Source organism: Phoca vitulina, unplaced genomic scaffold, assembly GCF_004348235.1.
Source record: "Phoca vitulina isolate PV1807 unplaced genomic scaffold, GSC_HSeal_1.0 scaffold1, whole genome shotgun sequence".
Lineage (NCBI taxonomy): Eukaryota > Metazoa > Chordata > Mammalia > Carnivora > Phocidae > Phoca > Phoca vitulina.
This window is the reverse complement of record NW_022589704.1, coordinates 69,067,950-69,094,181: the sequence shown is the minus strand read 5'-3', so window position 1 is coordinate 69,094,181 and position 26,232 is coordinate 69,067,950. Positions and strand designations below refer to the sequence as shown.

At 35.6% G+C, this 26,232-nt stretch overlaps 1 protein-coding gene across 1 annotated transcript in view; it reads left to right on the top strand.

The window, feature by feature from the left end:
* Window positions 1-26,232, top strand: part of PSMD14 (proteasome 26S subunit, non-ATPase 14) — a 103,493-nt gene that overhangs the window by 33,383 nt on the left and 43,878 nt on the right. The window contains exon 4 of the mRNA XM_032409515.1: window positions 26,119-26,190. Coding sequence (XP_032265406.1) covers window positions 26,119-26,190 — 72 coding nt within the window. The remainder of the gene's footprint in view (window positions 1-26,118; window positions 26,191-26,232) is intronic.

Genomic DNA, 26,232 nt, shown 5'->3' with positions numbered 1-26,232 from the left:
TTGTATGATAAATTACATTTTGTTTATTCATCTTTTGAGGGACATTTGTGATGTTCCACATTTAGTTATTATAAATAATGCTGCTGTGAACATTGGTGTACAAATATCAGCTCTGATCTCTGTGTTCAGTTCTTTTGGGTATATGCTCAGAGGTGGAATGCTGGATCATATGTTAATTCTGTTTTTAAGATTTTGAGGAACTACCATGTTCTTTGACACAGCAGTCTATTGTCTTTTAAAGAAATTTAAATAATAAGAAAAAATAATATATTTACCTATGTAGTTATTATTTCCTGTGTTCTTTTCTTTCCTTTGCGTAGATCTGTATTTCTGTCATTTTCCTTACACGTGAAGGATATAACATTTTTTAAATGCAGTTCTGCTGCCCATTTAAACAATTGGGTTATTTTTCTTTTTAATACTGAATTGTAAAAATTCTTTATATATTACATATATAAGCCTCCTTATATAATTTGCAAATATTTTCTTTGAATCCAAGGGCTGTCTTTTTCCTTTCTTTTTTTTTCTTTTTTAAGATTTTATTTATTTATTTGACAGAGACACAGTGAGAGAGGGAACACAAGCAGGGGGAGTGGGAGAGGGAGAAGCAGGCTTCCCGCAGAGCAGGGAGCCTGATGTGGGGCTCGATCCCAGGACCCTGGGATCATGACCAGAGCCGAAGGCAGACGCTTAACGACTGAGCCACCCAGGCGCCCCATCTTTTCCTTTTCTTGATGCTGACCTTTGAAACACAAAAGTTGTTTTTTTTTTTAAGATTTATTTATTTATTTTAGAGAGGGAGTGTGCACGTGCGTGCACAGGAGCAGGTGGAGGGGCAGAGGGAGAGAGCGGGGAAGCAGACTCCCCAATGAGCAGGGAGCCCAAAATGGGGCTTGATCTCAGGACCCTGAGATCATGACCTGAGCCAAAACCAAGAGTCTGTTGCTTAACTGACTGAGCCACCCAGACGCCCTGTAACACAAAAGTTTTTAATTTTTATTTAAGTCCAGTGTATCAGTTTTCTCTTATAACTTGTGCCTTTGATATTGTACTAAGAAATCAATGTCTAACCAAAGTTCATGAAAAATTACTCCTCAGTTTTCGTCTCTAAGAGTTTTATGATTTTAGCTCTTTTTTTTTTTAAGATTTTATTTATTTATTTGAGAGAGAGAGCGAGCATGAGTGGGGGGAAGAGGGGCAGAAGGAGAGGGAGAAGCAGACTATCCACTGAGCAGGGAGCCCAGTGTGGGCCTTGATCCCAGGACCCCAAGATCATGTCCTGAGCTGAAGGCAGATGCTTAACTGACTGAGCCACCCAGGTGCCCCTGTGATTTTAGCTCTTACATTTTTTTTTTTCTTTTTGTGATCCACTTTGTGCATGGTGTGAGGTGGGGGATCATGTTTTTGCATGTAAATACTCCTAGCACCATTGAAAAGACTATTCCCATTGAATTGTGTTGGTCCCTTTATCAGAGACCTGTTGACTTGAAATGTTAGGATTTATTTCTGAACTTTAATTCTGTTTTATTGATCTCTGTATTTATCCTAGTTCTGTAATACTTTTAAGATTTTTTCTCTTATCACTGGTCTTTAGGTTATGATGTGCGTTGATGTGGTTTACTTTGTGTTTCTTGAGCTTGTGGTTCTTTGAGATTCCTATATCTGTAGGTTTATTATTTTCATCAAGTTTCAACAAATTTTGATATTCTTTAAATATTTTTCTGTTTTCCTATCGCCCCCCCTCCTTCAAGGATCCCAAAGACATATATATTTTTCTCATTGTAGTTGTCCCATAGTTCATTTATGGCTCTGTTAATTTTTTTTTCCTATCATTTTGGCCTCTGTGTTTCATTTTCTATTCCCGTGTCTTCAGGTTAACTCATTTTTTCTTGTGCAAGATTTAATCTTCCATTAATCCCATCCAGTGTATTTTTCATCTTACAATATTTTTTCACCTTTTGGCCAGCCATGGACATTGTAGAGTGAAAGCTCTACCAAGCCTCTCTGAATTCATGCCTATGTCATCCTATCGCCACTGACTTATTGCAGTTTTCACCTCAAGAACTTGGATTTGGGTCATTTTTTGTCTTCCATGTCTCCACGTTTTAGCAATTATAATAACACTTTAGTGTCCTTGTCTGCTAATTTTAACATCTTTGTCAGTTTTGGATTGGTTTCAGTTGATTGATTGATCTCCTCATTGTGGGTTATATTTTCTTCTTTGCATGCCTGGTAATTTTTCACTAGTGCCTGACTGAATTTTGCCTTGTATGCTGGCTGTTTTTTACTCTTATAAATATTCTTGATATTTGTTATGAGATGCAGTAAGTTACTTGGAATCTGTTTGATTCTTTCTAGTTTTGCTTTTAAAAATTATAAGGTGAATCTGGAGTAATGCTTAGACCCTTCTGTCTAATCGATGCCTTTGCATTGGAGGTTTTTCAGTTTGGTTGGTGGGAACAGACACTATTTTCAGTGCTATGTGAGAGGTAGGTATTCTTCTCTAATCCTTTCCCCAGACTTTGGTAGTTTCTTTACACACATGCACAGCTGAATACTCAAGGAGGACCCTCAAGATCTCCAGAGTTTTCTCTCTTAGCAGTTATTTTCTTAGCTATTATCAGTACTCCGTCCTGATAGCTCTAGCTACTTTGGTTTCCCAGTAATCTCAGCTCCATCATGTCAATTTAGGGAGTCCACTAGACTCTCTGCCTGGTTTCCTTCCTCCTGCACTGTAGCCTGGAAACTGTCTTAAGGCAATAAGCTTGGGTGGTAGTACGGCTTATCTCTGTGTTTCACAGTCCTCAGCTATCACTGTCCTTTGTTGCCTATCAGCCATGTCCTACAAATTGTTATTTTATATAGTTTTATCCATTTTTAGGTGGGAATGTAAATTTAGTCTCTGTTACTATATCTTGGACATCAGCGGATCCCTCTTTTATTTACTTTTTCAATTAGCAATAATCGCGCCCTGGATAAACCTCACTGCCTACAATACTGCCACTGCACAAAGGGGCAGAACTTGTGTTGGACTAGATATTCTCGATGAGTTTCTATTTTCTACTTGAATTTCATAGAGATCAGTATTAAAATTATACTGAAGAAAATATGTTGAAACTGAATAGTTAATTGAAACCATGTTAACTGAAAGTGTTGTTCTTTCTTAGCATTCAGTGGTAGTAAATAAACAAGATAGGTTGAGACGTATATTGCTTAGTGGACACATAATTGAATGTGTAGGGTTGGATTTCTTAAACAAGATAGCACAAATACTAATGGGATAGATTGATAAATTAATTTACATTGAAATTTAAAATTCATTTTCCAAAAACACCACTGTAGAATAAATAGTTAGCATTTGTAGAGCACTTACATGTGCCAGACACTGTTCTAAGTACTTTAAATCTATTAACTCAGGTACTCTTTACAACAACTGTATGAAGTTGGATTATGTTATAATCTTCATTTTTCAGATGCAGCTGAGACATGAAGGTAAGAAGCAAAATGGTGAGCCACAGATTGGGAAAGAGATATCTAACATAGTGGACAAAGCAGTAGTTATCTACATATATATTTAGCTTCTGCAAATCAGAAAGAAAGATGTCCATATTTAAATGGGCAAAGATACAAACATTGGAAGAAACATGAATGGTCTATAAAAGTGTATAACCAACCACCTTGGAAAAATAGTTTGGAAAAATCTAGTAATGATAAAGATTGGCCTACTCTACAACCTAGCAGATCTTTTCCTAATTATGTTCCCTAGTGAAAGTCTCCCACATGGATAGGGGAACATTCATAACAGCATTGTTAATAGCAGGGGTTGGTATCCTTTCCTTAAAGGGCCAGATTGTAAATATTTTAGGCTTGGGAACCAAATGTTCTCTGTTGCAGTTACTCAATTCAGCTCTACCACTGTAGTGTTAAAGCAACCATACGTAATAAAAAAAAAAAAAAAAGAATGAATGGGCCTGGCTGCGTTCCAGTAAAACTTCATTTTCAAAAACAGTCAGCTGGCTCACCCACAGGCTGTAGTTTTGATCTCTATTTTATAATATCAAGAAATTGAAAACAACCTAATTGTCCATCAGCAGTAGGAGAATGTACATAATTTTGCTTAATAGTGGGATCTTCACATGCCAACATGATTAATCCACACTAATATAATGAATAGAGCAATGGAGGAATAGTACATTCTATATGAAATTTTTATATAGAATTTAAAACATGCAAATACTATAATACTTTATGTATACTTTTATAATGAAGGTATAAAGAAATGTTGATAATCACCAAAATTAGAGTAGTGGCTACACGTGGGGGTATGGAGAGGATGCATTCAGTCAGAGAGGATGACAAAGGAACTTTAGCCCAACTGTTCTAATGATGTTTTATTTCATAAGCTGGGTAATGAGAGTATATTGCATTAATATTAGATCTTTTGTACCTCTTAAATATTTTATAAGTTTTAAAAGAAACAAAGTTTAAAAGTAACAAACTAACAATGACTAGAAAAGAACATTAGTTCTTCATGCTGTAGATAGTTGTCACTTGGCCCTCTCTTCCTCTCAACTGCTGATATAGGTGCCTCACTGGCTTCTCTCACACCCTGCAAAGCAACTTTGTACTCTTAAGCCTGAGAAAGATCAGTTGTCTAAATGAATAACCCTTGGGCCCAGTCTGCTACATACTTGGCTTACTGTCTCAGCTTCTTGTTCTTTTTCTAGTATGCTTCAAGCATATTAGTTTCCTTTTCTGTAGCCTCTCATTTATTCTGCCTTTTGGATATATTTATCCTTCTGGGAGAAGGGATCTAAAGTTCTTAATGGAGACCACACAAGCAAAGGATTGCCTTTGGCATTTTCATGTATGCTTGGCTCACAGAGGCATCAGAATGCCTGCTGCTGGCATGTTTGTGGGTGAGATAATGATCAAAAATAAAAGCTAAAACGGCATTTATTTATAAAGAGATTGAAGAGTTATTGAGCATCTTTTTTGTGGGTGTTGGGTAATCTTTATCTAGTGTGGAATTCTTTCAGTTATGTCCATAGCCTTCTCTTAACTTTTTGACTTTTCTATTAAGACATTCTATCAGGGAGCAGTAGTAATATGCAGAGCATTCCCCCAGATGCTGTGGTGGAGTTACAAACAAGTGAATGCAAAGCCCTTACAGAGTATTTTACTAAATGGAGACTTAATGACATAATAAGGAGAAGAGTTTATAGCAAAGAAAATCTAGGGGAGCTAAGGAGCACTGCTCAGGGCCTGCATGGAGAATCTACTGTCAGCTAGACCTGGGACAGAGGTTGGAGAGACCAGGAGGAAACAGTGTACTCTGAACTATGTTTTGTTGCCTAAAGTAAAAGATATATTTGTTGGTTAATGAATGATTATTTGAGCATCTGGTAAGAGAAGACATTTCAAAGTAGATGCTAATTTCCAAAAGAATAGGAATATGTGTATATCATTAAGATGATAATTTCATTTGTATTTTTTTTATTAAAGGGAACTCAATGACCTTTTGGTCAGGGTGCTTTAGTCTTGAAAGTATTACTTATTTAAAGATAAAGAAGTAGCATTAGTTTTGTTTTCTTTTTAAGATTTATTTTTTATTTATGAGGGGTAGGAGAGTGCACTCGGGAGCCAGGGGAGGGGCAGAGAGAGAGGGAGAGAGAGAATCCTCAAGCAGCCTCCTGGCTGAGCACGAGCCCGAAGCTGGGCTCAATCTCCGGACCCTAAGATCCTGACCTGAGCCAAAATGAAGAGTCAGCTGCTTAACCGACTGAGCCACCCAGGTGCCCCCAGAAGTAGCAGTAGGTTTTAAAAAAGTTACTGGTATGTGTAGTAATATAAAGTTGCCTCTGGCTTAAGCTAGGCAGAACAAATAAAATGGGAAAGAGACTTAAAATATGGACTTAGATTAGGAAGTACTTAATAGGGGTGCCTGGGTGGCACAGTTGTTTGAGCAACGACTCTTGGTTTTGGCTCGGATCGAGCCCTGTGTCAGGCTCTGCGTTGAGCAGGGAGTCTGCTTGAGATTCTCTGTCTCCCACTCTCTCTGCCTCTCTGCCCCTGCTCCCACTCGTGTGTGCTCACGAGTGCGTGTGCACGCGTGTGCATCTCTCTCTCTCTCTCTCTCAAATAAATAAATAAATAAATAAATCTTAAAAAAGAAAAGGGTACTTAATAGTTACTTGGGAATAGGGTTGCTGTATTTAAATCACAAAATAAAACATAGGATGCCCAGTTAAATTTGAATTCCATATGAACAATAAGTATTTTAAAAATAGAAGTATGTCCCAAATATTGCAAGGAATGTACATATTAGAAATATTCATTTATTTGAAATTCAAATTTAACTGAGACTTATGTATTTTTTTTATTCATCAATTCTGCTTAGGGATAAAGAACTTCAGTGCTTTATATTGAGAAGGAAGAATACTAGTCCTGCTAAGAATAGCTGTTACTGTGTTTAATTTTGAGTGAGTAACTGATTGCTATCATAGTTTTTGGTAGTCTTGAATTGTTCCTCTTTAGGCAGGCCTAAACCACTGTTTGCAGATGTACTAGATATAATGTTATTAAAGTTGTATGAGATTAAATTTGAACTTTGTAATGTCAGGTCTTGCTTAATCAAAGTATTAGGAAAGAAAGGAGATCTCAGATAATTTCTAATAAGAGGAGAAACAAAATTACATAAAATGAGATATAGATGGATTTCATTCCCTGTAACATTTATAGTTATCATCAGAGAGCTATGGTGGTAAGCAGTAAGATTCTGGTGGTAAGAAATGGATTTTGGAGATCTTGGATATGGCTTGAAGGTATTTCCTATCTTGATTAATGGTATTAGTATTTACCCAGCTTCCCCAGGAAAAACATGCAATCACAGTGTACTACTCCATTTCCTCTATATAGTTAGTCCTCAAGAATTGTGGTTTGTGGTCTGTTTTCTTAAAGTCTCTTGAATGTATTTCTTCTGTCATTGCCTCTGCTTAATTCAGGCCTTTACATAATCTTTATCTGTACCCTTCTTGTCACAGTTATCCTTTAGTAAATCTTTCTGCCACCAGAAATGCAAGTCCTTTTTAAAATGCAGAACTAATTATTTTATTCATTTGTTTAAACATCTTTCATAAGGCCTCAGTCATCTTCACTGTAGGGTAAATACAGTCCTCAAGCCAAAGTGTAGTGTTTCTTGAGGGGATAGGGAAGGGGGAGGGCCTTCTCTCCTAAAAGTGGATCAAAATCGACTGGAGCTTTCTAAACTGATATGTATAATAGTATGCCATTGTTACTGGTGAAAATGGGTCTTCACTTAGGTATAACAGGGCAGAAAGAAGATTGAGGACTCGTATATGAACTGTTTTGTGGAATGGCTGCTTTGACCTTTTTGTGAGTTGATCTCTTGTCTAGATCTTTATTTAGTCCTTTATGAGTTGTCTTTTTTTTCAGCTTTCTCTCTTGCTCCAACCTTCTCATATCCTAAACTAGCCATATTATACTATTTTATAATTCCTCAAATGTCCCATGTCATTCTGCTTATTCATTCATGACTTTGTATAAGGTAGTCTCTGAAAACAAATGCCCTTTGCCCCCATTGTTTGTCTAATGAATGGTACTTATTTTTTCTTTAAGTTTATTTTTTTAAGTAATCTCTACACCTAGTGTGGGGCTCAAACTCAGGACCCTGAGATCAAGAGTCACATGCTCTTCTGACTGAGCCAGCCAGGTGCCCCTGAATTATACTTCTTAACTTTCCTTCTGGACTGCTTAAATAATCTTCTTCCTCTGGAAGTATTCTATGGTGTGTCAGTCAGGAAGGCTGGGTTATGCTTCAAGAACAACCCCTAAATCTCAGTGACTTAAAACTACAAAGCTTTCTTTTTCACTTCTGCTTATATGTCTGTCATGGATCAGCTGGGTGCCATTCTGTGTGTCATCCTTACTCTGGGACTCAAGCTGACAGAATGTTATCATTGAACTCTGATTCTTAAAAAGCTGTGACTGGAAATGACAGGTCTCCTCTATATTTCATTGGCTAAAGCAAATCATATGTTCACATCTAACTTTAAGAGGAGGTCAAGGAGGTATACTCCTATTATGGGCTGGAGAGAAGGACCAGAAATATTTGGTGGGTAACAGTAATTACCACACATGATGCCTTCAAACTTGATTAATCTCTTCTTCATACTTCTGCAACACTTTGTAAAACCTCTGCATTTCATTGAATTGAGATTATTATAAAACCTTGTTTTAATGTTGAATGTGATTTGTTTGGCGATTGGCTCTAGATCTCTCAAATTCCTAGCCAATTAGCCAGGCAAACTTACCCCAATAATTTCATTAACCTCAAAATAATGAAATCCTTTGGTTTATAAGTTTATATCCGTGGTTCTCTACCTTGGCTGTATGTTAGAAAAAATAAGAGATTCCTGAGCCTCACTCCAGAGCAATTTAAATCAGAATCTCTGAGGGTGGGTCCAGGCATCAGAAGCCCTCCAGGGGATTCTGAGGAATAAACAAGGTTAGGAATCACTGGCTTACATGTTCATTGCTTACTTGCTTTCTGGGGAAGGCTCTTTGAAAATAGGCCTTGTTTTTATTACATCTCCAAAGCTTGTTCTGTTTCCTATTTTGATACCAAACTCAAGTTATAATTATACACTCATTTTTATATTTACTTTTGTATTATCTGTCTCCAACATACATGTTAAGGACTAGCACCACATCTAATTCGTTCATCATATACCTAGTGCTTGTCATAGTGTGTTGAACACAGAGCTTTCCTGTCTTTTTTATTTCCTCCTAGCCATGCCTACATTAACCCATTTTTTTTGGATTCCCTCTCCTGTGTAGTAGTCTTTCATATATTGTTCCTGGTTTTTCTCTTCTTTCATTAGGTGATATAAATAACATATTTGAAAAACACAGAGTAAGATGCAAATGTAACGTATTTGAAAAATGTAAAGCAAGATACACCCAAACAGGCAAGGTTATTAGTATTCTGTGTTAACACCTCTAGGGCCTGGTTTTTATGGCTGTTCAGTGGCTGTAACAGCTGATCACAGTGGTATCCACTTATTCTTCAGCATCTTTGATTAGTGATCCAGCTAATCCTAGCCTTGAACTCTGTGTCTTCTTTTCCAGTGGTATCCATTGCTTGAATGTCGGGTAATCAGCTTTTTATAATATTGTTTGTTAAAACAATATTTTATTCTGAGAACTATATGTTAAAGAGAAATAGTCCTTGGCCTCATATAATATTTGTACAAAATCTATAAACCACAGAGACACTGCTTATTACTACATAACATTTTGTTTTTGGGTTTTTTGCTTTGTTTTTTTTTTTTAGAGAGAGTGTGTGTGCAAGTGGGGGGGTGGTGGAGGGGCAGAGGGAGAGGGACAGAGAATCTTAAACAGGCTCCAAGCCCAGGGTGGAGACTGACGCAGGGCTTGATCTCTTGATCCTGAGATCATGACCTTAACCAAAAATCAAGAGTCGGTTGCTTAACCCACTGAGCCACCTAGGTTGCCCCTAAGATAACATTTTGTATGAAAAAACACATGTTCTCCTCTACTGTCTTGTAACTATATATATATTTTAAAGCATCTCAGAATTCCAGACTGATGTATATTCTAAAGTGCTAAATATTTTTCATAAAGGGAAAAGTGTGGTTAAGAAAAAGCATTTCTTTTAAAGATGGCCTTTATAAAAAAGTCATATTCTCAGAAAAACATCCATTGAAATTGAAGCAATATTAACTTATATTTAATTTTAAGAACCCATGCTTTAGGGGCGCCTGGGTGGCTCAGTTGTTAAGCATCTGCCTTCGGCTCAGGTCATGATCCCAGAGTCCTGGGATCAAGCCCCACATTGGGCTCCCTGCTCTGTGGGAAGCCTGCTTCTCCCTCTCCCACTCTCCCTGCTTGTGTTCCCTCTCTCGCTGTGTCTCTCTATCTGTCAAATAAATAAATAAAATCTAAAAAAAAGCCCCCCAAAAAACCCATGCTTTAGCGCATTATTTAAAAAGCCTGAAACAGTAATGTGCAGGATGATTTCTGTATTGTGTCTTTGTGCCTTTAAATGTGTCATTTAAAAATAAATAAATAAGTCATTTTTTTTTCTTGGAATGCCTTTTCCTAACACTCCCCTATCCCTTTTTTGGCTTGAAAAAATTCTGCATATTCTTTAATTCTTAGCCTATAGAAAGATTTTATCAAATAGATTGCTCTGACTTCTGTGCTTATACATTGTGCCCCTTATACGTGTGGCTATTTTTGCACTTAATCTACTATATTGCATTTATGGGTTTTTTTTCTCTTTCTTGCTTACTTTTTAGTTTATAAACCTTTAAGGGCCAAGGCCTGTCTGCCTTTGTTTAGCTAGCAAGTGGGCTCTGTGGTTGTTGAGTGAATAAATAAAAACATTCTGTGTGTGTGTGTAACATTTCATACGTGGCATTATGTAATATATAATTCAGAAGGTGGGCTAATGGGGGCGCCTGGGTGGCTCAGCCGTTAAGCGTCTGCCTTCGGCTCAGGTCGTGATCTCAGGGTCCTGGGATCGAGCCCCACATCGGGCTCCCTACTCGGTGGGAAGCCTGCTTCTCCCTCTCCCACTCCCCCTGCTTGTGTTCCCTCTCTCGCTGTGTCTCTCTCTGTCAAATAAATAAATAAAATCTTTAAAAAAAAAAAAAAAAAAAAGAAGGTGGGCTAATGGATTATGAATGCTTCCCAAAATAACTAGTTTGTAGCTGACTTACATTTTGCATGTTTTATAATTTAAATTCATAAATAACTAGTACTGTAGTTGAACATTGTAAAAGAAGAAAGGGGCATCCATGACTATAAGCCCTTTAAAGTCAAAGCTAGTCGTAGGGTCTGTTGTGCAACAGTTTTGATAAAACTTAATGGTCTGTTGTGGGACATTCAAGGTTCTGCTTGATGGTGGGAATTAATTTCCAGTTATAAAAGACAGCATGTTTTTAGCCACTCCTAAACATTTTTTTTTTTTAAGATTTTATTTATTTATTTATTTGAAAGAGAACAAGCACAGGCAAGGGGAGTGGCAGCCAGAGGGAGAGGGAGAAGCAGGCTCCCCGCTGAGCAGGGAGCCCAATGCGGACTCGATCCCAGGACCCTGGGATCATGACCTGAGCCGAGGGCAGATGCTTAACTGACTGGCCACCCAGGTGCCCCATTAACATTTGTAGTTATCTTCTGGTTTCTGAAGTTTGACTAACTGATGATCTGTGAATGATTCTTCTGTATAACAAAGGAAGTCAAGCATTGTGCTTGCTCCTTCCTCTGCTAAGGAGCAGAGTGAAAGTCATCCAGAGTGGGAGATAGTAGATCCTTATTCCGGTGAGACGGATTTCATAGATGTCTAAAGTGATTGGTGCTTACAGCATATGTCACACACACACTTTTAAGTAGGTAAAAATTATTTTAAAATGAGTATCTTAAAGAGAAAGAAATGTCAGATCGGGCAATGTGCATTAGGCTTTCAGATCCTATATTACTTTGATCAGTTGTCTTTATAACCAGGTGATGTTATAAATGTCATCTTACCCTCTCCCTTACTATTATGTAGCCTCACCCCACTGCCTTTTCTCCCACTGAAATTTTTATGTTCTCAAAATATTGGTTCCAGGGCAGCTACTTAGGTTTGCTGTATTGGAGGAGGTCAGTAGGCCTAGGGAAGGAAAGTCAGTTTTCATAGAAGCAAGAACTGAGTTTGTCAAATAATTGGAAGACTTGGAAGAAGAGTGGGTGAGGTAGGGAAAGGAATATAGAATCAGTTGTAGTATAATTTCTGTTTTTTTGATATCCTCGAACCATTATATTGCCCATTATTATCTAAGACCTTGCTGACCAAGTTTTTAATAAGCATATTTTTAGTTATAATTACTCAAGAGCCCAGCTATATTACAACAGTGGATGAGATTATGTCTATATTGTCATGTTAGTAATTTTTTATTGATTTATCACAAGGTACATAGTGTTAGGTATTATACGTTTTCTAATGTTCTTACTCTGATACTGTTTTCACTAAAGGAATATTTTCAGGGTTACACAGAGATGAAAGATGTAGCATAAGTATGTTAATTTTTAATTGTAATATTTAGAATATTATATAATTGAATTTTATTTAAAATGCCTGTAATGCTTAAAATGTATAAGAATATTAGTATTTATAAATATGGCATTTTGAAAGCAGTGCATCATTATTTTGACATTTTCATTCTTATTTTTCTTTCCTTCTTTTTGTATTTTTTTTTTTTCTTAAGAATTAATGTGCCATCTGGAAACCTCTAAGATCATGCCATAAAAGGAATTTAGGCTTTTTGGCAACCAGTCATTAGGATATGCTGTGACTATGCACCTTATCAGAATAATAAAACATAATTAGAAAGGTGTTTAACTCATATATATTTCAAAACATTTTTAAATTGAGGATTCTTACATGGACATTACGGGAATAAAAAAATTAATATTGCCCTATCCTAGGGTTAAGATGATTAAGTTATCATAGGATAAGTTGGATCCTTAAACAGAAATGTAAATCAAAACCCTATATGACTAAATGGTTCTAAACTATTTCTAAACACTATTTCCTATATTTTCTTTACAGTGTTAAAACAAGCAAACATAACTAGTTTCTATATTTTTCAGAAGGGAGAGTTGCAATATTATATATTGCAATTAACTCGCTCTATTCTTCTCTTCTGAATAATATAGTCATTGGAACTGTCAGCCAAAGGACCTTTTTTGGGGAACATTTTTTTTTTTTAACTCTAAAAAGTAACAAGTTTTTTAAATTAATTGAGAGAAAACAGCTGAAATCATGCATTGAAGGGGTTAAGTCGACATGAAAGAATTCATTTCCACTTTAATGACCTAGCCTTGCTGGGTTATGACGATGGGGAGCATGCTTCTGACTTGTACTCCTATTGCCAATTAACACCTCCTATAACAGGTTGCCTCAGCTAGTCATTGAAGCTCAGGCAGTAGAAATAGTTTACATGCAGCTTGTTTTTCACACTAGTTGTTTAATACTCACAAAATTAAAGTATTAAAAGGTTGTTTCTTACCTTGCTAGATAGTAGATAAACAATACCATGGTAGTTATTTGTATATGTTTGAATTCACCTATTTTGTGTTCACTTGGTTTTTTTCAGGGTATTTTAATTGCAGAAACTGAAGGTGGTAGCTTCATCAAATTTTTAAAATTTTTTACAGTATTTGTCAAATTTGGGTGATATTGGATACCATAAATTAAAATTTTTCTGTCAACTATTCAGTATATGTTTAGGTTTTATTTTGTCTTTTAAAAACATAGTCACCTCCATTTGTTAATAAAATTTATTTTCTCTTTGTTGAAAAATAGGTATTTTAAAGACCTTAATTCTGTGATGCAGGACCAAATATATACCTTTAAACAGCCATTATAAAGATAAAGCCTGTGTAATATTGAAATCCTAGAACAACTTTTTGACAAATTTTGAAATGTTTGTGTTGTTTCCCAAGATAACTTTATATTTTTAGATAGTTTTAGAGTGTTGCAGTTCAATGATACTATTTATTTTACATTTCTTTTAAGTGACACTTTGGTTCATGTTTAATCAGCAGGTATTTTAATAACATAATAAAATTGGCTAAATAATTGATACCAGTTCACACTAAGAGAAAGGTGGAGTAATATAACTAATAGTGTTAACAAATTTGTTAAAAGGCCTGAGTAGGTAACACTTAGAGGCGTTAGTTTTATCCTGTTATAATGGCAAATGCCTTTTTTTTTTTAACACTTAGTCAACAAGGGCTGCCCAAGTAAAACTCACAGCTTTTTATGCTGGGTAAGATTTTAACCTTCTAAATGGGGTGGGGTGTGGGGAACCGTATCTCATTTAAGTTAACCACACTTAAAATTTGTGGATCTGGTTGTTAATTTCTGTTTTACTAAACATGGCAGATCAAAACTCATTGTACAGAGATAAGTTTAATGCCTTCATGGAGTCATAATAGGTGTTATAAGACCAGTTGGGCAGATTTTCATGGTATGTATAAAGGTTGGTTGCACTGCTTGTGCCTTTGGCTCACCAATTTATCCTATAGTTCTATTAAATAGCTGATTTTATACTCTTAGTTGAAAAGTGTGGATTTTTCTCCCCTTTTAAAATAAACTTATTTTTGAAGAATCAGAGTTATGTAAGTGATTTTAAAGTTGCCTGTTGAATATTGAGGAGTTATGTAGCAAATGTGATTACTGTATTTCTGTTTCTTTTTTATAAGAGGGTTATATGCAAATATTTTAGTTACATGTTTTTTACAGCAATATATAACTAAACCATTCCAATTTTTAAATTGTAACATTAATTTACATTTTTAACAATAAAGTTACAGAATATTTAGTTGTTTTTTTTTTTTTTAAAGTAAACTACCACCAATGTGGGGCTCAAACTCATGACCCCAGGATCAAGAGTCGCATGCTTTACCAACTGAGCCAGCCAGGAGCCCCATAGATGTTTCTTATTTTACTTATCTGTTATCAGTGATATGTGTGTTTCTATTTTATAGTGGCATTGTGTGAAATACAGGCCAGTTTTCTTTAGTTTTTTATTTTAGTTTTTCTTTTGCTTAATACCACATTAGTTACACCAGTGCCTTCAGGTACAACTAATAGATGTTGTTTTTAAGATTTTATTCACTTATAGGAAAGAGAGGGAGAGCGTGAGAGAGCACGGGGGGGGGGTGGGGGTGGGGGGGAGGGAGAAGCAGACTCCCCACTGAGCAGGGAGGCTGACCACGGGGATTGATCCCTGGACTCTGGGATCATGACCTGAACCAAAAGCAGACGCTCAACCAACTGAGCCACCCAGGCGCCCTCTAATAGTTGTTTTTAAAGGACCTTGAAATTTAAGTTACATCATGTTCAATCTCCAAAAAAAAAATGACTTTCTGTACTTATTTATTATGGTAGTAGTGGAATTGTTGTTATAAGGTCAGCAGAGAACTTGAATAGTTCACACACTATATAAGCTGGTAACTTTAGAACTATGCTGTTTGATTAAGCACCAGAAAGAAACTATTTTCTCCATTACTTATTTTTATAGTAGTAATAGCCAAGTGTAAAAATTCAAAAACATTTGGGTCTAGGTTTTCATTTGATTTAATCATTGTGTAGTTTTTCACTTTATTTTACCCAGCATTTAGCTTAGTTTCTTAAACATAATAAGTTCTCAAAAAGTGAAAGATAATTGAAGTAATTCAAATTCTGTGCATTTATTCAGATGTTTTTCATTGTACAAATGAGACATGTATAATTTGTTATTTGTGATCACCACATGTCCATTTTAGTTGAATGTAAACATAGCCTGACAATGGTTACTTTAAGTCTAACTTAAAACCATTTGTATCAGTTTCTATTTGTGAAATCCTTAGTTTTTTATTAAAGTCATAGGATTGCATACATATATGAGACATGAGGGCAGGCCTAGTTAAAAGGACTTGGAAACTTTCAGGGGGTGAAGAATAAAAACCATCATGTCTGCTTTGCTGGGTAGTGCCTCACAGTCCTGGGATTCTTATTACTACCTCATTACCCTGACCACTCCTACTCCATACATTTCCCCTTCTTGAATTCTTAAGTTATTTGAAATAGAGCTATACCTCAGTATCTTTGCCTAGGGTATAGCCATCTAGCACCTGAAGTATCTTGAGATCTCAGCGTAAGGAACTTTTCTTTTTTTAAATTTTTATTGAAGTATGATGAACATACAGTGTTATATTAGTTTCAGGTGTACAATATAATGATTCAACAATTCTTTACATTTTTCAGTGGTCATCAAAATAAGTATACTCTTCATCCCCTTTATTTCACCCATCCCCCGACCCACCTCCTCTGGCAACCACCAGTTAGTTCTCTCTATTTAAGAGACTGTTTTGTCTCTTTTTTTTTTTTCTTTGTTCATTTGTTTTGTTTCTTAAATTCCACATATGAGTGAAATCATATGGTATTTGTCTTTCAGAGAAAGGAACATTCACCAGTATTCTTTAATTATTGGTTGTTATTTTATTCCTTGATTTATTTGCATTATTAAAAGAAGCATGAACATTCTGGTTCATGCAAACATCTCTGTTTACTTAAATAATTTCTAGGAGTGCAAAAGTAGGGTCAAAAAGTTTGTGCAGTTGTGAGGCTCTTGATATTGCTCAGTTGCTTTTCTGATAGATTATACCAGTTCACATTCTCACTAACAGTGCTCAGAGTGTTTCTTTTATAATACCCACTCCAAAATTAGGCATTGTAAAGCTCGTGTGATAGAAAACAACAACGTCTTAATGTGTTAATTGGCATTTCTTAATTAAAGAAGGTCAGCTAGTGAGGTTGAACATTTTCATATTTATTTCACCATGTATTTATGTAATTACTTGCTTTATATTCTTTGCCCATGTTTCTTTTTTTTTGTTTTGTTTTGTTTTGTTTTTAAAGATTTTTTATTTATTTATTTGACAGAGAGAGAGACAGCGAGAGAGGGAACACAAGCAGGGGGAGTGGGAAAGGGAGAAGCAGGCTTCCCGCTGAGCAGGGAGCCTGATGCGGGGCTCGATCCCAGGACCCTGAGATGATGACCTGAGCTGAAGGCAGTTGCTTAACCGACTGAGCCACCCAGGCGCCCCTTTGCCCATGTTTCTATTACAGTTTTAGTATTTTGTTAATTTCTGTATTGACATTTTGTCATAAATGGGGCAACTATTTTTTTTCGGGGTTTTTTAAAAAATTTTTTTAATATTCAGAAATTTTAGTTTGTCAGTTTTATATTTTATTATATGTCCAAATTAGAATGTGTTTCCTCACCCAGATCAGATAGATATTCTTATATATATATATCCAGTAACTAAGTCCACACCCCTCTTCACCAGCTTCTGACAATCACCATTATACTTTCTCTTTGATTTTGACTACTCTAAGTTCCTCATCATATAAGTGGAATCATACAGTATTTGTCCTTTTGTGATTGGCTTATTTCACTTAGCATGATATTTAGTTCATCCATGTTGTACTATATTGCAGGATTTCCTTTTTTAAGGTTGAGTAATATTCCATTGTATGTATATACCACATTTTGCTTATCTTTTAATCTCTTGATGTATACTTGGGTTGTTTCCACATTTTAGCTATTGTAAATAAGGTTGCTGTGAACATTGCTATACAAATATTTCTTTGAGAGCCTGCTTTCAATTCTTTTGGGTGTATACCTAAAAGTGGAATTGCTAGATCTTACAGTATTCTGTTTTTAATTATTTGAGGAACTGCCATAACTCTTTTCCACAGTTGCTTTACCATTTTACATTTCTATCAGCAGTGCACAAGGGTTCCAGTTTCTCCACATCCATGTTGTTTCTGTTTTTTGTTTTTTATAGTACCCATCCTAATGGGTGTAAGATGGTATCTCATTATAGTTTTAATTTACATTTCCCTTATGATTAGTGATGTTGAGCATCTGTTCATGTGCTTATTGACCATTTATATACCTTCTTTGGATAAATGTCTGTTCAAGTTCTTTGTCCATTTTTGAATCATGTTTTTTTGTTTTTGAGTTTTCTCTTTTTTTCTGGATATTAATCCCTTGTCAGATACATAATTTGCAAATATTTTCTCCCATTCTGTGGGTTGTCTTTTTACACCGTTGATAGTATCTTTTGATGCACAAATTTTTAAAATTTCCATGAAGTCCATTGTATCTGTTTTTTCTTTTGTTACCTGTGCCTTTGGTGTCATATCCAAGAAATCATTGCCAAATCAACATTATGAAGTTTTTGTCCTTTGTTTTCTTCTCTTATTGGTTAGGTCTTACATTTAGGTCCTTGATCCATTTTGAGTCAGATTTTTAAGGTGTTAGGTAAGGTTCCAACTTCATTCATTTGCATGTGGATATCCAGTTTTTCTAGCACCATTTGTTGAAAAGATTGTCCTTTCCCATCGAATTGTCTTGGCACCCTTGTTAAAAATTATTTGACCATATATGCAAGGGTTTATTTCTGGGCTCTCTATGCTCTTCATTGGTCTGTATGTCTATTTTTATGCCAATACCACACTGTTTTGATTACTGTAGGTTTGTAGTAAGTCTTGAAATCAGGAAGTTTGAGTCCTCTGGCTTTGTTCTTTTTCAAGATTGTCTTGGCTATTTAGGGTCCCTTGAGATTCCATATGAATTTAAGGATGGGTTTTCTATTTCTGCAGAAAGCATCATTAGAATTTTGATAGAGATTACATTGAATCTATAGATCACTTTGGGTAGTTTTGACGTTTTCATACTAAATTTTGTGATCCATGAACATGGGATATGTTTCCCATTTCATGTTACTTATTTATGTTCTTTAATTTCTTACAACTGTGTTTTATAATTTTCTTTGTACAACTCTTTAACCTCCTTGGTTAAGTTAATTCCTAAGTATTTTATTCTGCTAAATGTTACTGTAAATGGAATTGCTTTTGTAATTACTTTTTTTTTTTCCACTTAAGTAGGCTCCACACTCATTGTGGGGCTTGAACTCATGACCCTGAGATCAGGAGTCCCATGCTTTACTGACTGGGCCAGCCAGGCACCCTGCTTTTGTAATTTCTTTTTCAGATTGTTCATTGTTCACGGTAGAAATGCAACTGATTTTTGTGTTGACTTTGTAGCCTGCTACTTTGCTAAATTCATTTATTAGTTCTAATAGTTTGTGTGTAATCTTTAGAGTTTTCTACATGTAAGAGCATATTGTCTGCAAACAGAGACAATTTTACTTCTTCCTTTCCAGTTTGGATGCATTTTACTTCTTTTTATTGCCTAATTGCTTTGGGTAGAATTTCCAGGACTGTGTTGAATAGAAGTAGTGAAAACAGGTATACTTGCCTAGTTCCTGATTTTAGAGGAAGCACTTTTTGTCTTTTTCCATGGAATATTATGTTCACTGTGGGCTTTCAGATATGGCTTTTGTTTATTTTTTTAAAAGATTTATGTATTTATTTTAGGGAGAGGGAGAGAGTGTGGGGGGGTGGGAGGAATAGAGAGAATCTCAAATAGACTCCCTGCTGAGCATGGAGCCTGACGCAGGGCTTGATCTCACGACCCTGAGATCATGACCTGAGCTGAAATCAAGAGTCTGACACTCGACTGACTGAACCACCCATGTGCACCTGATATGGCTTTTATTATGTTGAGGTAGTTTCCTTCTACCCCTAGTTTGTTCAGTGTTTTTATTATGAAAGGGTGTTGAATTTGGTTAGATGCTTTTTCTTCATCAGTTGAAATGATCATGTGGGGTTTTTTCCCTTCATTCTGCTCATGGGGTATATTACATTGGTCAGTTTTCATATGTTGAACCATCCTTACATTTCAGTAATAAATCCGACTTGGTCATGTGTAAAATAATCCTTTCCATATGCTGCTGAGTTTTGTTTGCTAGTATTTTGTGGAGGATTTTTGCACAAGTGTTTATAAGAGATATTGGTCTGTAGTTTTCTTGTAGTGTCTTTGTCTGGCTTTGGCATCAGGGTAATACTGGCCTCAGAGAATGAATTAGGAAGTTTCACCAATATTTTTAGCCAAGTTGTGTTATAATTTGATTTTTTGTAAATGTAAATTATTAATCTAACTGGATGGTGATATAATGTGATACAGAGAAACACATTTAGTTTTAAATGTTTTCAATATTAAACAATTAAAAATTAGAATATGTTCAATTCTATGGTGATAACTTTGTAATCTACTGAAATGAAACTTTCTGGAACAATATAATAGTATCAAGACATAAATAACCTGAATTTATCAATACCACTGAAAAAGTTATAATGATCAGCTCCAAAATCAGCTTTAGAGCCAAATATTTAATATTGAACTTTTCCAAATTTTTTTTTCTTTAATATTTTATTTATTTATTTGACAGAGAGAGAGACCCAGCGAGAGAGGGAACACAAGCAGGGGGAGTGGGAGAGGGAGAAGCAGGCTTCCCGCTGAGCAGGGAGCCTGATGTGGGGCTCGATCCCAGGACTCTGGGATCATGACCTGAGCCGAAGGCAGACGCTTAACGACTGAGCCACCCAGGCGCCCGAACTTTTCCAAATTTTTAAGACCTAGATAATTTAGTATATACAGTTGATCATTGAACAACACGGGTTTGAAGTACATGGGTCCATTTATACACAGATTTTTTTCAATAAATACAGTATGGTACTATAAATGTATATGATTTTCTTAATAACCCTTTATTATAAGAATACGGTATATAATCCATATAAGATACAAAATATGTTAATTATTTAAATTATGTTATCAGTGGGCTATTAGTAGTTAAGTTTTGAGGGAGTCAAAAGTTGTATGTGGATTTTCGACTGTGTGGGAGGTTGGTGCCCCTAACCCCTATGTTGTTCAAGGGTTAACTATATTAATATTACTAGAACACAGAAAATGGTAAAGTGTAAAATTTCAAACTTATTTTTAAACTAGCATAATGATATAAAAAGCTGACAAATTTAATACAAAAAAGAAAATGCCAGACCAGTCTCACTTGTAAACAGGGAACAAAAACCCTAAAAAAAAAAAAAAAAAAAAAAAAGTAAATCATGTCAACAGTTTTATCCCAGGAGTAGAGAGGTGATTTAATACTGGGAAAACTATTACTGTAATGTATCACTTGACAGAGGCAAGATGAGTAAAACATAGTAGCCATTACGGCTGTGTTTACAAAAGAAAATGTATACAAATCTCACCAATCCTTTTATTTTTTTTTTAATTTTTATTTGTAAGCAGTATATACATGAATTTCCATTTTATTTATTTATTTTTTAAAGATTTTATTTATTTATTTAACAGAGAGAGATATAGTGAGAAAGAGAGCACAAGCAAGGGAAGCAGCAGAGGGAGAGGGAGAAGCAGGCTCCCCACTGAGCAAGGAGCCCGATGCAGGGCTTGATCCCAGGATCCCGGGATTATGACCTGAGCCGAAGGCAGCGAGCCGCTTAACCAACTGAGCCACCCAGGGGCCCCTGAATTTCAATTTAAAATCTATTATGAGAGGCTTTTAACAAGGGACTTTAATTCATTTATAGTTTTCCATTACCATTATATTTGATCTTACCTTATATTTGCTGTTTTTGTTTCACTCCCTTCTTGGTTTCCTACTGGTATTTGGGTTGTTTTTTGTTTTTTTTAATTATCAGTGTTGTGTTTGCTTTTCTTTCTCTAATGATTTTGTAAGATGTACATTCTGTTTTAATGTTTATTATGGTTATTTTTAAGTTGTTCAGATGACTTTTTAATTCATATTTCTGTAGTAGTCAAAATCAGCACTTAAATTAGAGGTGTTTTTTTTTTTTTTTCCCTCCTGTATGTAAAATAGAGAATTTTGTTTACTTCATTTCTTTCCACTGCCGTGTATTGTTATTTGGACAATATCTGTGGTTTTGAACCCTCTTTATTTATATTATTTAGATCCATATCTGTCTTTAACTGCTTTCAATAATCTTAACAGATGGCTTTTCCATTTTTCAGGTTTCAATTTTGATTTGTGGGGGCACAGCTGGTTTTATTTATTCAAGAAGTTCTTTGAAGGAGGATATATGGAATCATATTTTCTGAGTCCTGGTGTACTTAGTAACATGTTTGTGGGCCTTCATACATTTTTCACATTAAGTATAAAATTTCTGACTCAACAGGGTTTCTCTCTTAAAACTTGGAAACTTTCTTTCATTGTTTTCTGCCATTTAATGTTGCAAAGAAATCTGAAGTCAACCTCTGAGTTGCAGTTTTTTCATCAGGTTAGTTTTTCTGCTTTCATGTTTTTAGGAATTTTGCTTTATCCATGTAATTAAGATTTACCCGGGGTGCCTGGGTGTCTAAGTTAAGCGTCCAATTCTTGATTTCGGCTCAGGTCATGATCTCTCAGGGGTGTGAGATCAAGCCCCACATGGGTATGGAGCCTGCTTAAGATTCTCTCTCTTCTTCTCCATCTGCCCCTCCCCTCCCTGTCTCCCCCTCTTAAAAAAAAAAAAAAATTTGCCCAAGATTTTTCAAGGTATAATACTTTCTTCACTGATTATTGCCTAACATTTAGGATCTGAAAGTTGAAAAAAAAAATTTGTTTTTTCTTTCAGGAAAGTTTTCTCACCTTTATCTTGATTTATTGATTCTATTTCTTATTTTGTCCTTAGGAACAACTGTTTCTTAGCTTATAGCTCCTTCGTCCTCTAGTATCATTATATTTTTAGTAGTTTTCATCTCTGACTTTTAACTCTGCATTCTGAGACATCTTCTTTGTGTTCTGTATCAGTGAATTAAACTTGTCATAATCTTATTTTTACCCTTGTTTCCTCCCGTGTGATTTTAGTTCTTAATTATTTTTCATCTTTTCATATTGGTCTGTCCTTGAACTTTCTATTTCAAAGTTAGGAAAGCTTATATTGTACTGATGCCAAATAGTTCTCTAAAATTTTGTTTATGAGTCCTATTTTTAGATTTCTTTCCTCTCTTTGAATCATCAGGATGCTATTGCTCAGGAGCATTTGCCGAAAGACAATGTAGGTACATTGTCCATAGCCCCACATTTTTCTTAACTTGGGTTAAGTTAAGCTCAGTTTCCAGGGTCTCTGATGGAGTTTTCTTTTTCTTCCTTGCCTGGTTGTATGATATTCTGGACAGGTGAGCATATGAAAAGTGATAGTCTCAAATATTCACAACTACCAGAGGTCCTGAACATCTGTCCTGTAGACAGTATTTTACATGGATTACTCTTTTTATTTTTATTTCTTTTAAGAATGCAGTTCAGGGGCACCTGGCTGGCTCAGTCGGAAGAGCATGTGATTCTGATGTCTACTCTTGATCCTCAGGGTTGTGAGTTTGAACCCCGTATTGGGTGTAGAGATTACTTTTAAAAAATGCAGTTCATGATTCATTGTTTGCGTATAACACCCAGTGCTCCATGCAGAACGTGCCCTCTTTAATACCCATCACCAGGCTAACCCATCCCCCCACTCCCCTCCCCTCTAGAACCCTGTTTGTTTCTCAGAGTCCATAGTCTCTCATGGTTCGTCTCCCCCTCCGATTCCCCCCCATTCATTCTTCCCCTCCTGCTATCTTCTTCTTTTTTTTTTTTTTTTTTTTAACATATAATGTATCATTTGTTTCAGAGGTACAGGTCTGTGATTCATCAGTCTTACACAATTCACAGCGCTCACCATAGCACATACTCTCCCCAATGTCCATCACCCAGCCACCCCATCCCTCCCATCCCCCACCACTCCAGCAACCCTCAGTTTGTTTCCTGAGATTAAGAATTCCTCATATCATGAGGTCATATGATACAATCATGAGACACTACATCAAAAACTAATGATGTAATGTATGGTGATTAACATAACATAAAAAAAAAAAGACAGTACTGCCAACAAAAAATAAATAAATAAATGAATAAAAAATGCAGTTTACCTCTATAAACTCTTCTCTACTTCTTGCCAAGTTTTTTCCTAAGGAATTTAGTCTCTGACTAGATCAAGAAACAAAATAGTAGTGGAGTGAGAGAAGCAACAGGAAATATCACTGGCTGCTCTCTCAAAAAACAGCACCCATCCAGTAGAGAAACAGTCGAATGGTTTTCTCCTATTCTGTTTCTGAACCAGAAGAAAATAGTGAAAGAGGAGGTGATGATCTTTTATATCTACTTACATATGGCTTGTTCTCTCTCACAGAGTAACTGGTGGGTATTTTTCATTTCTGTTCCATTGGCTTATAGTACCTCAATTTATTCATTTCATTTTTTTCAGCCAATACTTAATTAAGTTCTTTTCAGGCACTTTGCTAGGTACTGGTTATATGTAATGTTGAACAAAACAGACGGTTCTTTAATTGATGGCAGGGGTAGTTTCTGGACTTTGTCAGTAATACATTTTCCTGATGGTATGATGTTTTATTTCCCTGTACCTTTTTTTAGTATTTTCTGGCAAGTTAAGAAGGGCAGTATTAAAAAAAAAAAATTAAAAGAAAGAAAGGCTGTATTAATAACTACAATCTAGATACCATTTTAAATTATTTTTCCATACGAAATTTTTAAGTTGCTCTGGATTCAGGAAATAATCTCTATGAATAAATATAGTGTTCATTATCCTAATTTAAAGTAGTATTTCCCCAAGACCTCTCATCACAGCTAACTTACTACAGTCCTCACCTTTTTTCTTAAACTTTCTTTATTTTCTTAGTTAGATGAATAAAATGATCATATCAACAAAATTATCATGTTTTAGGGGTGCCTGGGTGGCTCAGTTGGTTGAGCAGTGACTCTTGACTTCGACTCAGGTCATGATCTCAGGGTTATGAGATCGAGTCCCACATTGGGCTATGTGCTCAGTACAGAGTCTGCTAGTCCCTCTCTGTCCCTCCCCCTGCCCACGCTCCCACACTCTCTCTAAAATAAACAAAATCTTAAAAAAAAAAAAAGTATTATGTTTTATATGATGATCTCAACAAATGTTTTGGCATGATAGTACTTTAGGTTACCTTAGAGTTTTCATTCTGAAAGAGACTTATATTGGGGCACTTGGGTGGCTCAGGAAATTAAGTGTGGAGTGATTTCGGCTCAGGTCATGATCTCAGGGTCCTGTGATCAAACCCCCCCGTGAGGCTCTGTGCTCAGTGGGGAGTCTGCTTGAGGATTCTCTCCTTCTTCCTCCCCCTACCAGCTCGTTTGCTCATGCGCTCCCTCCCTCTCTCTCTCTCTCTCTCTCAAATAAATAAATAAACAAACCTTTGAAAGAGACTCATCTCTATTTGAAAAGTAAGTAATAAAGCTGCATTAGGCAATAATAAATGGAGAATTACTTTTGGTTTTTAAATTTATTATCTGATATGTATTATTAGATTCTTACCCCTTTGTACATAAGGAAACAATTTCTGTAAGAAAAAAAAGGAAATAATTTTGTGTTCTTGTATTCAGAGAAAACTTATTGTAGAACTCTTTATATTTAATGCTCCCAGCAAATATTATGAATTTTTAAACAAAAAATAAAAATTAAAAAAATGACAGAATTTAGCATATAAATAGACAAGAAGCACAAAATACACATAGACCTACACATCTGAAATGTAATGAGTAAATCAGTTGATTAAGTTTAATAAGTAAACCCATAAAAGCAAGATAGAATATTGATTTATAATTTGGATAACTAACATTTGTTTTGTAATTTGTATTAGAGTTACTGTCAAGGAAAGGGAACTTTGAGCAAAACAGAACCTGGCAATTATAGGACACATCTCATTTTCATTTCCCAGACTGTCGAGTATTGAAAAACAAGGATGCTTTCTTGTGTGCAGAATTATATGTATAAGATTGTAGTCATCTTGAGGGTAAGGACCCTATGTAAATTACCTTGTGCCTCTGAATGTTATAGTCAAAAGAGACTTGTTGCTTTTGATGAAGAAGACACAATCCTTAGGGAGAATATAGTGTCTGCCTTAACCTGTAGTAAGATAAATAGTAACATTTGTTTTAAAGGTAGTAAGAATTTGAAAGTATTTTCATGTTGGCCACACCAGTCTCAGCCAGTTTGTTCACACTTGGTGCACTTGTGTTAAATTTATTGTATTGGGGAGGGGAACAACTTTATCAGGTGAAGTGCATAGTATGTTGTTCACAGCTCTTTCACCTAGGGATTAGACATCTTCTGTCCCCTCCCCACAACTATATCTGTGCATCTGCTGAGATCCCATAGCCCTAAAGTACATGCTGTCTGTAGCTGAAAATCAATCTCAGATTGAGAAGGAGAAACATGGCTAATTGGTGCATTGTAGTTATTTTGTAGCAGAGGTAGATTAGCATTGCTGAAAGATTTAAGCTTTATGTCAGCTGGACGCTTGCCTGAGCATTAAGTTTGATTTGTTTTCCACTGGTTTGAGGTTTGATATTTACTAAGTTGTTTTGATGATTTGTGTTGTGCTGAATAAAAGGATACTTGAGAATAAAAGGATGCTTGATGGGTTTTCCCAAAACTCTTAAAAACAATCAAGTTTATATAACATATAACTTTAATTTTAAACTCATAAAATGTATGTATGTAATAATTGATGTGCTTATTTCTAGGGGCCACCTACAGATGCTCCTGCAGTGGACACAGCAGAACAAGTCTATATTTCTTCCCTTGCACTGTTAAAAGTAAGTATTGAATAGAGATACTTGCTTTAAAGAACTCTGTTG